Source organism: Varroa destructor, unplaced genomic scaffold, assembly GCF_002443255.2.
Source record: "Varroa destructor unplaced genomic scaffold, Vdes_3.0 BEIS01000005.1, whole genome shotgun sequence".
NCBI lineage: Eukaryota > Metazoa > Arthropoda > Arachnida > Mesostigmata > Varroidae > Varroa > Varroa destructor.
This window is the reverse complement of record NW_019211458.1, coordinates 5,996,628-6,009,660: the sequence shown is the minus strand read 5'-3', so window position 1 is coordinate 6,009,660 and position 13,033 is coordinate 5,996,628. Positions and strand designations below refer to the sequence as shown.

The 13,033-nt window shown below is 40.1% G+C and overlaps 2 protein-coding genes across 11 annotated transcripts in view; one reads left to right on the top strand and one right to left on the bottom strand.

The window, feature by feature from the left end:
* Nucleotides 1-6,868, bottom strand: part of LOC111250688 (metal transporter CNNM4-like) — a 49,207-nt gene extending 42,339 nt beyond the window's left edge. For 2 of the 6 annotated variants that reach the window (XM_086990600.1, XM_086990603.1), the window contains exon 1: nt 5,590-6,868. In XM_086990600.1, the coding sequence (XP_086846726.1) occupies nt 5,590-5,928 (339 nt within the window). In that variant the 5' untranslated portion in view covers nt 5,929-6,868. Of the gene's footprint in view, nt 1-4,898; nt 5,052-5,589 lie in introns of those variants that run through there. The other 4 variants (XM_086990601.1, XM_086990602.1, XM_086990605.1 and 1 more) reach the window with 4 other exon arrangements.
* Nucleotides 6,869-7,247: 379 nt separating this feature from the next.
* phtf (putative homeodomain transcription factor) overlaps nt 7,248-13,033 on the top strand; it is a 13,391-nt gene continuing 7,605 nt past the window's right edge. The window contains exons 1-2 of one of the 5 annotated variants that reach the window (XM_086990615.1): nt 7,249-7,945; nt 8,043-8,383. Coding sequence is in view for 1 of the 5 variants with exons in the window: in XM_022806506.2 (XP_022662241.1) it covers nt 7,831-7,945 (115 nt within the window). In the remaining 4 variants the exon portion in view is untranslated. Of the gene's footprint in view, nt 7,946-8,023; nt 8,384-13,033 lie in introns of all 5 variants that reach the window. The other 4 variants (XM_086990613.1, XM_022806511.2, XM_086990614.1 and 1 more) reach the window with 4 other exon arrangements.

Sequence of the window (13,033 nt, the reverse complement as noted above, 5' to 3'; positions counted from 1 at the left end):
ATCATACACTTTGTTAACTGAATCTATTATGCTAAAGTCCAGGACATACCATTTTCTCTCTAAAATTTGCTCTAAGCGGTTTGTGATAGTTTTTTGCATTTGTCCGATTTCCGGTACGACTCATCAGGGACTGCGAGAAATCGTGGAGGTTAACTCTTCCAAATATTTTGCTAGCTAATTACGGTGTATTTGTAGATTGCGTACACATGGAATCACTATCTGAAGATGATATTTTACATGATTTTTGCCAATACGTAATTGCATAAGGTAGTAATTGCCTTACAAAATGAAACCTACTTATTCTGTACCGTATTGTGAAGTATTACGGTGATGTAGAACAGACAAGAGAAGCTATTGTGAATTTTCGAAGCTACCCACATAAGTTATACAGTGACCACTAGCACAGCCCCACTGGACGACAAATTCTAACCCAATGCAAGTAACGATCCTTTTTCATTGACAGTATAATCTCGCATCTTGCAGTGCTCTAAATGCCCGTGTATGGGCGTACGCGAGAAACTTCGTTACTTTCACGTTGCAATTTTTAGCACCGCCGTCATGATATCATAGTAGCGGCGGTAACCTCTGTTATCTCAGCATACCCCTCAGTCCTCAGCTTGAAATGCCTCTTAAAACAATAGACTTCTATTGTAACATCAGTAACGCTACGGATAACCGATCCGACGCTCACTTGACTTAATTGATACCGAGAGAGTCAATAAATGTTATAGAGATATATGTATACTCAACATTTGTCCTTAACCGCGACAAACGTCCGTACACGACAGCGATAGTCTGAACGACTCGTTAGGGAACGATATTTTCTCACCGGACTGATATTGCGCAGAAAGACAAAGATTCAACACAAAGTAAAGTAAAGGAAAGGAAGAAAACGTTTCAACGAGAATTCAGCTGTTCCAAAAACACTTTATATAATCATAGGATCTAGAAATGGGGACATTAGAACTCTGGTACCATTTCCATAGCATACATTCAAAGATGCGGCATTAACTGGGTCCTGAAAAAATAGAGCGCGTCTTCTTTTTTAAGGGTATTTTTTTACCAGTTTCGTTTTTGCACCGAAAGCAAAAAACGATGCGTGAACCGATCGAATCACGGGTCAACTCTATGATTAATGTATACGTAAACAAGAAAGTTAACTTCAACAAATTGATTTTTTAAACGTTCTGAAGACTAAAGACGATACTTAGCCAGCTAAATCTATCCATGAGAAAACCTATATTAGTCCAACTTCTGCTTCTATTTTAAGTTTTCCCATTTTCTAAAATCGAAGAGTTATAGAGTACTCGAAATAGAAAAATACCTATTAACGCTAGCTAAGACAACGGCATTTACTTACAACAGCCACGACGAGACGTTCATCATGTGCAAAGAATTCCATAATATGTTTACTCGTTAACCAATAATAGCAGAGTAAGGCATATGATTTGCAAATACGATATAATGACTAGTTGTTTTTAAACCTTGTCTTTCAATTTTGTGCATTGTCCTTTCGAAAAGCTTCACTGTATATTGATAGAAAAACCCAATCGATGCAAACAGAATAGGAATAAACCTGTCGCAGACAGTGCTTTGCTATATTATAAGCCAAATATTCCCCGGCAGGTAATCTTCAAGGGCTTTTGTAATGAACACCGCGAATGAACCGGCTGTCCAGATCAAATTCAACGGTAAGCACCTTTGATACTTCTCGGAATTCTGGCCGCTTTTGAACCTTTCCATTTTTTGGGAGTTCTGCTTTGCTATCAGCTTAAAATTCAGTCTCCCTCTTATCTGAGCGATATATCAACCTACCTAAAAATATCCTTTGACAGACGGTTACTATTAAAAAATCATTAGCAGATTAAAAAAGAGATAATTTCAAATGGGCAGTAAATGATTTTGTTTTCAAAGCTGCAATCATAATAAATAATAGTTGTATTGAATGAACATAACGAATTAGGAGTGAAATTTTTAGTCTTAGGGAGGATTTTATCTAAATTCGGAATTTATATATATATATATATATATATATATATATATAGTGTGTGTGTAACAGTGGAAACGGGATGATAATCAAAACATTCACTACGCAACCACAAATCTTTTTCTAAAGAGAGGAAAACCAGCTACGTAACACATGTAGCTCCACCATGTATCACACCATGATAGAACACGACAATGAAATGAAAATACGAATATGGCACACTCAAACTACAGACAATCACTAAACTGTAAAGGTGTTATCTTGAGTTTAACTCCCATTTTACGCTATCATACAATTAGAAAAAATTTTGTTTCTGTAGAACCTATTAACTTATTAACTGTAGAACTTAGAAAGTCGAACTTCAAAATGACAAAACTGTTTTAAAAGAAAGGTCTATTTCTTACGAACCGTTAATTTTAAATATTGATTATGCAGTACGTAATAGTATTATTTAAACAGCAGCAACAGCATATTGAACACCAAAAGCAAGTTCACAAGACAAAGTAGAAAAATAAGGGAATTAACTTGATATGTTTTTTTTTTCTATAACTGACAACGTCTTCTGATAGAGATATCAAATCAATATCTCGAAGGAAGCCGTTTTCTTCATAGACATGCATTTTAGCTTGTTGTTGGCGGCGCTACTTGCTTTTGCGTGTGTCTATGTGCTGTGTACCTAGCCGTGAGAAATACAGACAATCACTTCTGGAAGGAAACGGTAGTATAGCCACAGAAACTGATCAACACTTTTGACTTGACGACCCTTATGTTGACAAAGGACTCGGACTCGTATTATAGAGACCACCGTCGTACCGCTGCGCTACAGTATGCTCGTAGATTGGCCCTATCGACTCACTACGATGGCAGGCGCTCGCTCACGCACTCAGTCATCGTTGCTGATCTTTCCTTTATGATACTCAGCATTATAAGCAACAACAGCAGTAGCCATGCAGCCTATACAGTCCTAAAGGTAAGTAGCCATATAACCCAGTTTGCAGGACCGACCGCCAACGGTAACTAGGATACGTCTCTAGTCATAAGCTCAAGACAAGGCCACTACGAGTGAGCAATAATAGTCTGCTAGCAGTCACTAGCTGGGTATATGGGAATATTGAAAACTTAGAACGACGGGCCAAAATGTCTAACTATCCTTCAATGCGAAACACGCAGACGCGCATGTCAATAAAAAAAAACTGCGCAAATACGAGGAGAAGAGCACATAATAATTGGCATTCATCACACTTTTTGCTTGTGGATAATGAATGCCCTGTTGCAAATTTACACACCACATATATATATATATATACACACTTGTGTGTATATGTGAACATATATATGTATATACGACAGCGATATACTTTTCATGCAATAAGCGGCATCACGCAACGATGGGCGCACTAAGTAGGTGACATTATAAATCATAACAAGCTGCTGCCGTTAACAGTCGTAGCGGTTCTGTCAAATAAACGATGGTCAGTCCGCTTTAGATCTTAAGCTTTGTTGCGTGAAATTGTTGTTTTCTGAATGAGACGAAACGTATATGAACATTCCGTGGTAAATGGTATGGGTGGATACCGGTGCATGAATCGACTCGAAGGAACAGAGCGGCACAATACCTGTTTCAATATCTATTTAATATGGCGATATATAATCGAGATCGAGAGCCTCATGTATTGTTACATTATACCTTTAATGTAAGCTTGCTTAAATGCCAAAAAAGAAGGGAGAGAGACGTGGCGTTCAAGATACCCTGTGGATTTAGGAAGACAGATGACCCCTTTGACGCATCTATAAACATGACTGTTAAGGATATGCGGAGCAGCTTCTCGACGAATACGTATTTAAAAATTCCTTCAAGAGATACTACCGCATTGGCGTGATTATCAAAACATTAACGTATAAGCTATCTCGATATTGTCATGTACACCGGACAACTCTTTTTAGTGAGCCCTGTGTTGACTTAAGTCAGTGTGCATACATCATACATCAAAGGCCAAAATATGGTTAGGAATATTTTTTGGAAAGCAAATATTACCCTCGAACCTAGAACTCTGGAACTCCAGGTCCGAGTCCGACTGTGCACAGAACAATTTAGTCAATTAGAGGCTCGACCTACTTCAGTTACTTTCATCTAAACGTAGAGAATAAAAATATCATAGTATAGTATGTCAAGCTATACTCAACATAAAGTCAAATAGTAGTATGACAAGTTTATATCTAAACACTATAAACAGCATAAAGACTTTCTACGAATTCGTGGCGCCATCTGTTTGTTGACCCGGATGACAACTGTAAACACAATTCCTGCTGTGTAAGAAGCTACATATGTATGCGTTATATGGGCAATTAATTCAACATAAAACAAGGGGCAAGGCCTCTAATGCGTGCTTGCCGCGCAACAATGTTCTGGGCCTTCTAAGCCGGGCATCTCGACATTCGTTAAATGCTTACTGTTGTGAAATATCCTATTCATCCATAGCTGCTAATTTAACAGACGGTACTTCTTTCTTACTACTGTTCCGTTTCGAAAAATTACAAATGAAAACATGCCTCAATAGCCGATCTTGAAGAAAGCTAGAATAACATGCATCAATGATCAATCTGTGCCCAGTACATCAGGAGAACATACCATACGGGTTAAAATTTTCTACCGCTAATGCCACGAACTTCGAACTAAGTATCGATGAAATTGGCCTTCTGCGAGAACATTTTTAGGATATGCAAAAAATGTTTATCGTAAATCGTCATTGGAACGCTCTCCTTACCGTGAACATCATACTACATTAATTTCATTATCGCAGCCGCTGCTCGAGTACTGCGCCACCGAACGTTCGAAAATATCTTTAGAGTAATTTGTACTGATCGCAAACTATGTCTGAAATGCTATAGATATCTGTTTCGAGATACGGACCTTTTTAGCTAAGTTTTTCATCAGTCGGAAAGTAACGATTTCAATATCGCGCACGTAAACACTTCAGGTTAGATAGAATACTGCAGCCCCTGCTCTACACCAACACAAACAGTAATAAGAATTATCGATCATAATGAGTTCGGGCGCCGACGAGCGTACCGGTAAATATGGCGGTCGCAAGAATGTCATATCTGATTCAGCGCACTATTTTGAATTCGATTCGCTTTCACTTTTAAATACAAGAAGCCAGTAGTTTCGTGACCAAAGACAACATGTGAAAATGTTACGACATATTGTGAAATATGTCACCTGCACAACTAGCTCTGGAATCATAGCTAAATCACTGCTCAAGCTCAAGCTCAATGTCGTATTGGAGGAGAGTACATGTTGGGTGACCTACACAGTCGTACACAGCGAGCTCCACCGCTTAATAAGTACAAGTCGCGACTACTTGTACTTTATTTACCCTTCAGTATTAGCACCGATGGCTAACTAACAGATCGTCCCAAACAAAGAAAAGCAACGTTTTTCAGTACATTCGGATACAGCTCGTCTTTCTTTCCTTTCCAACCACTTTTCGTCATCACTAGTATCTGTAATACGTATATTAAATGTATATGTATGGTGTCACCGAACAGCGAATTCATGATTAGGTTGGTTACGCTGCACGAAAGTGCTTCATCTGTTTTACCTTTGATAGCCCGGTGCCCCGGATCTGCAGAGTGATCAGTCTCCGAGCGATGATCTCTGAGACACCCTGCGACGAACGAAGTAATGATACAATGCTCCAAACATCGGCGGAAGCTGTCGTATTTGCTTCTGGGGTTGACATAGCCGATAAAGGCGATATCGGAGCCCGCGTGCTCTCATTCCGCTGCTGGACGACACTTTCTGCACAATTAGCACTTAAGCATAGCACAAAGAGCACCACGGTCCGTACACTGCAGCAATAACTCCATACACTGCGGCCACCAAATATACGAAACGTTGGTCTATCGGTCGTCTTCCGGCCTAGACGGACCCCCACCATCGTAATTCGTCACGAGCGCCGCCACTACCACAAATCACCGCGATTTTCTACCACGACCAGTCAAGAGCAGCGCTCGAAGGAACCTACTCATCAATCAACTGATGAAGAAAGAGATGACGACAATTATCACCGTCATCACCTCATCGTCTCACCCCGTGGTCTGTTTTTTTGCCGACGTTTTAATAATTCAGGCTCTCTTTCGGAACGAAAACAGGCGATGTGCTGTGCCCGCACCAACAGACACTTTTCGCCTGTAACCACCCACCCGCCCGATTACTACTATACTGTTGCAGTTGCTTTCACTACTCTGCTGCTATTTTAACAACAACTATAATATAATAATAACAGTGAAAGTGCTAATACTGGTATCACTGATTATAATACAGTCATAGTAGTGGTCAAAATGGGTTTACGTTTCCCAAGTCCACCCACAAGCCGTCTCTGTGCTAATCCGAACAATAACAATAGTAAATCAATTAAATCATAACCATAATAATCATAAATTGAATGCAGTAATAATAGGTAACTACTACACGCTTCCCTCCTGCGTTGTTGCAGTTTGACGTTCCTCGTCGTCTTCGTCGTCGCCGTTATCTACTTTGTCGTTTTATCTATAAGTGCTAGTGCAGTCTTCCTTTGAAAGATGTCCGTTTTTTTACTGCATAGAAACTAGAAGCCTTACGTTATTTTCTTTTTCGATATAACTTCTTTTTCGTTGTTCCTTAGAGCGAACAGGGGCGGCAGTGGCAGCCGCTGGCTGAAGCGAGCTGCAACCGCGGCAGCGGGATCGACGCTGCAGCAGTTTGATACTGTAGTGTAGTGATACTGACTCGTGACGACGAGAGTGGTACTAGTAGCAGCAATAGCACTGGATGGAATAAGAGGACCGACCACCACCACCACCACCACCACCACAAGGTACACAAACCGAGACTACTCAGCTGGTAGCTGAGATTGAAGCTATGATCGCCAGACGGCGCTCACAACCGCGGAATGAAAGGGGATTAGAACGGCGCAAAATTTTGAACCGTACTAAGGGTCTGCGGTGATGCTGATCAGCTGCGCGCGATATATCGCGCGCGGCGCGGAAGGAGTAAGGGCATGGAGAGTCACTTCTGGTTGTTGTTATTATGTTTGTCGTTGTAAAGTTGTTCGTGTTTGTGTACCTTTGTAGTAACACTGGCTGAATATCATTGGAGTAGACGCGCGCAGTGGCTGCTGTGGTGGCGCCAAATTTCGTAATGGTCACTGTCTCTAATATTAAACCTACAAATCACAAGCATTACGTAATCTAACAGGCTGTATTTAATGCAGGGTATCTGTCTGATGATAACATAGCTTAAAAGCAAAGTCAACAGCAGCTGTAAAAGCAAGATAGGGACGAAGTGTACGAGTTTTTATTGAATGTGAAAACAATTGGTAAACTCACTAAAAGGTCTGATACAGGCCCCAACTCGAACATGCACAGACTAGATTAGGCAGGACTACTGGCTGCTACTGCTGTTGCGGTTCTGGTGTTATGACGTCATGAGTACGGGGAAGGGACGAATCTTGCCGCCTCTACTCGCACTCGAACGGTCCACCCAGTAGCGAGGAGATTCTGTAGTACCGTTCAGTGTGAAGCAATAAACATAGCAGAAAGCAATACTAGTAGCAGCCAGAATACTCATTCACAGGCAGGGAGGCAGGCAGGCACCCTGACGACGACGACGACGAACGGACAAACAGCGTTTGCACCCTCACAGAGGGGCCGAACCTGTCTTGGGTACAGTTTCAAGTATAGGCAATCGTGGCACACAACATGGCGGCCGTATCTGTGGTGGCAACATTGCAGGACTGGGGCAGACTTTCCCAGTTGTCGGATTCTGGTCGAAAACGCTGAACTCCGCTTGCGTGCCGTGTATGGCAGGTTGTAGCAAGCACTTTGGCGTAGCGTCAACTACAACAAAACAAAAATTCCGGCTGCCATCAACAACGAATCCATTGGGACGTCAGAGTTCAAAACGGAAGGGTTCTGGTGAGTTAGGATTATTTCCACTTTAGAAAAACAGTGCGCAGCTTAACCTTAATTCAGTCAAGTTAACAAGCAATAAAGCAATACTATTTGTTCCAAGTTGCAGTAAATCACCTGCTGAGTGCAGTCCGACAGAAGACGACCGTATTATTGGCGCATTCGCGGAAGTGCAGAAAATGAAAGAAGCTTATGAGTTGCTTTTACGATTGATCTTCACACAACACACATTGTAAATGTCAGCATGGTAAACGGGGCTTGGGGGTATCGTTAATCTATTGTGATATGGTGATTTCTTTCGGTTGGCAATTTGCGACCGGGATTGAACGAAATGGATGCACTTGGTATTCAAGTACGTCTCCTTGCGTCTCGCCAGCAGCTTGCAAGTTGAGAGCTAAGATCTCGTTGGCCGTGGGTCGATACCAATACAAGCGACGCACACAGGTAGGATTTCAATTTCACTAAATAGCAACCATTTTAAAACTGCCCCGCCGCGAAGAAGAGGTTTGATTAGAAAAAGTACAGTTTCACATAGGTGAATGTCATGAATGGAACAATAATTAAACTTCTGTTGGGAATTTTTTTTAGACCAATCAGTCGTACGTTAACTTTAAATATACACCCTTTTTAAGAATCTTCGAAAGTGAAAATAACCGCTCCGTATGATTTTGAGACAGCGTCTCAGTCTATAATACAGCAGGTTTGCTCTGCTTATTACTATCATTACTATTTTAGCGCTTTAGAAGTATAGTGTGCCCTTTATCGGATAAACCTTCGCGACAGTAACTATTCAATGGCAGGCAGCGCGTTTTTCTCTATCGTTTTGAGCAGACGCAAGCGATTTATCTCACAACTGATGGGAGATACAGAGAACGCGGACGATCGAATCGCACTTTTACTTGTCCAGGTAATGGCGATACAGCAAGTTACCTGGCTAGTATTTTAAAGGTAGCTAAAATAGTCCGGACTAGTATCAACGTTGTTTTTCCATTTATATCTATGTGAGTAGGTACGTTTTGAAACAGAATCTGTTAATGAAAATGAATTAGCTAATAATTTGTTTTTTATTCTGAAATTAAATATTATACTATTCGAATAAAAAGCTACTTTCGAATTCAATTCAGAACATACTTTTTTTTTTTTTTTTTTAATTTATTGCTGGCCTAAATAGGGTCTTTTATTGAGAGGTACACTAATAATAAATAATAGTAAGATGGGGAAAATCAAATAAGAGGATAACCCTTAAATAGACAAAATGACGAAACCTTTAAGAAAACTGAGGAAAGAGATTGCGAGAAGTTGGCAGCTGCAGCCCTGAAGTAGCAGTTGCTAAAAGGAATCAGAAACGAGAGGAGTGAGCGACGCGCGGAAACGTAGGGGATAAACGGACTCGAGGCCACGGGGGTGAGCCGCCTAACCGGGAAGCCAAAAGGCAGAGGCAAAGTGCACTGACTTGGGCGGTACTGGGAGGAGTACACACTGAACGGTAGGGAGAGAGACAGAGGAGGCATGGGGAATTCTGCAGGTGGCAAACAGTCCATAGTTTTGAGAAGAGTTAGCTTGTTCAACAGCTATTGCCGGATCCTCGTACGATTAGACAAAGGGAAACAAAAGAGACAAATAGAGATTTGTGTTTTGCATATTTGTATGCAGTTCCGGGTACCTCTAATGGAGAAAAAGTAATTCAAGAAGAAGGAGGAGAACGAGGTTGCTTACAAAAAACTGCTACTTGTCTGAAGAGAAATTTTAGAGGGCGTAAAACATCAAGTAAAGCGGGCAGGTAGGAGCTAGTGGTTAGAGTTAGATTATCGACGACCGTGTTTCCTATTTTAATTCGTGTAGTGATTTTCTAAGCGAAATGTTTATTTTTCATTCCTTATAAATAGGAGATTTTAACGTAACGAAGAAATAGATTAAGGCCCAGAACAGTATTCTGATTAACGCTTTAAAAAAGAGCTCAGGATTATTAAATAGTTACATAGGAGAACTCGATTCGAGAATCACGAAAAAGTATCATGAAAGAATTCTAAATGGTCCAACAACTCGATAAGAATACCATGGCCTAAATAGTTGAAAACCATGATCATGTCCAGCCATCACACTGCTATTTATGCATGCATCTTCACATATTCGTTAAAGTGTCGGAACTTGTTTCAGTGAATTTAATTATTAGCGTAATATATACATAAAGGTCATCAGATCAGTTTTAAATCATGCAAGCTTTATGCCGATCACATTGCGGGAGTTTTGTGTTGCGGCAGAAGATTTCCGTGATTGATTGATGGGTTAGGAGATGATAGTAAGCAACTGTTTCATAAGAATAATAGTTATGTGTTGACTCTCGATCTCATATAAATTGTACATCTCGTTAATTCAGTCATTTTTCGCATAAGGGAGGAATATTAATTTTCTGTAACGCGACCTATACTGTGACGATTAATTGACTAGAACTATTTAACTAGGACACTTTGAGCACTGATCAGTAGGTGTGTGGGAATTAGTTAAATACACTTAAATCAATGCAAAACGCCGTGGCATACACCGCCTTTAACATTGACAGACATGAAAAGCCTATCAACCAGAGGGGCTCACCGCTCACTTCATCGCGTCCGCCGGTACCTAAAATCGATTTTTTACGAGAATATTTCTAGGACTGTATTTGAATAACTTTTGGAGATTTTTTTACACACGCTTCTCCTTAAAAATCTACTTAATATATCGTTATGCACCGCGATCGCAGCTTAACTAGTAATTTTTCTAAGGTATTGCCGTTTGAAGACGCCAGAGACTTTTCAATGGCTATCATGCGTCAAGCGAAGTTGATAAGTTTGGGCCGATGACAAGCTGAGGTGTCAAAAATGTTGGACTCAAATCGGCTGAAAAGCCCCAGGCATGCAAATGGAGAAAAAAGGTTATAAAAAATAAGTAGTTGCAGTGGGCATGCTCCTACTCAAAACGGCCATTAGCTGCTGTATGAAAAAGCCAGGTATATCATGCATGTCTTTTTGGATTGCTTTAATGATTTTATTAGCCCTTCAAATCTAAACCCTATTAAGGATCTTTCAAGTTTCCTAGTAGAAATCCAGAAAATAGGTTTTTCCGAATCCGTGTCAAGACTGAGGATAACATTCACCGATCAGATGGAAATGCCTTAGGCGACCTTCAACCACTGGAAGTTCGTCTATTCGCGTAGAGATAAGACAACAACTGACCTTTGCTAAAACTCCGGAAACGACGCACTGTAGTTCGCTATGGCGAGTTTGTTGCTTCGTTTTGAAAAGAACTGGCCGTCTTCTGACACCAGAGGTAGTAGTTTTATCCTAACTCAAATGCTGTATTGTGTATGCATTATATATATTGGGTATACTTGGTAAACCCATGTTGGTCAACGGAATTATTGGCAACACAGCTTACTTAAACTGATTTTAAAATACGTTGTGGATCGTACACATGAGCTCATTTTGGAGCCGACAGCAACTGCCGATGTAACTGCATGTGGGCTATCGACAACAGCAAACCCGAATATACATGTTTTGATAAAAAAACGATTAACTTAACTAGCATTTCATTTTAGTAAAAAATATAGCTAGAAAAAAAGAATGTTCTTTTTGATGAATCATCACAGTCCATATAATTTGGATGTGCAATTAGTTTTGGCGTAGTGCTATATGGCTTATATGCAAAATAGCTGACAAATATAATATTGGCATATGTGGTTCTTACTTCTTTGGATATTCTTTTTCGAACATTAGATTGTTTTGATTAGGACGAAATTAATTGTATAAGAGCTAGGGGCCTTAATTTGGTAAGATTTCAGACTGGCACTCCGTTAGTGGCTGTAGTTTAATTTTAAACATACAGGTTGCGTAATGTTTGTATGTCAACTTTTTTCAAAACTACACAAGCAGCAGGATGCGTGCAGTGGGTTAAAAGATCAATTGCCAACAAAAGCGAGGATACTGGGACAATCATTCTAGCAGGGTAATCAAAGAATACAACAGGATGATAGAATAACGACATTAAGGTAGCGGAATCACGCACATAAGTAATTGACTAAGTCAATTAATGCACGCTGGTGGTTGTTTCAGAATCAATTTAACGATGTTTCGAAAGATTTACGACTGAGAAAAAAGGCCTATAAAAGTTTCGGGTTTGCAATTGAACGATAGTTGGATGTAACTTGTGTTAAATATCGCTGCAGGCTAATTGGATAACTTCCTAATTGGAAGCCTAATTCGAAGATCAACATTGCCTGAATGTTGGTTGAAATAGGGCAATTGTCTCAGGAGAAGTAAACTCGAATGGTTTAGACTTTATGTTTGGCTAAGTCGAACCTGAATAGAAATTATTTATATCAGGACACATCGAACAAGGTAACGGGCTAGGTGAACCAGGGTAGCTGCAACGGTAAAATTAAATGTGTACTGTAATTCACGTTAGGTTAATGATAACATAAAGGAATTAAGTCAACAGGAAAACAAGCGCAAAGCGAAGCATACAAGCGGGATTAGATACAATAAAATTTTGTGCTTGTGTTTGCTTATATGTCAAAGTGCGGGTTGATTTTTAGTAGATTGTGGAAGCTTTAATCGGCACATACCGATTAGATGTATACTTTTTTCAAGAGGAGCTTCTTTTCCCGATAAAATGTGATGTTCATTTGCGCAAATTAGTTGTTTTTCTGCGATTTGCTCGACAACTATTGAGGGTTCACCAGATTTATTTTTCCTAAAATCAATTCGGAATCGATAAAATGTGACTAGTCGCAGTTCGTATATACAAGGCAGTTTCTCCTTTGGGGGAGCGTGGCGCTTCTTCGGTTGATTTGCAAAATTGCTGATGAAATATGGATCATCTCAGATCATAAGCAATTTTTAGATATTTCGAGATTGGATGTATACTTTTTTTTCAGGCTGCAGACTTGGAAGAAGGGCACAGGGTGTGAGTTAGATAAGGTCTCAGACTAGCGCTGCGTGTACGACGAGAGTAATACAAGTCCCAAAAAAATTAGGAGCTTAATTAAATTAATTACTTAAGTTAAGCTTAGCTAATTCCCCAAAGAGCAGATTATATGCAGAGCAGACACATTATATA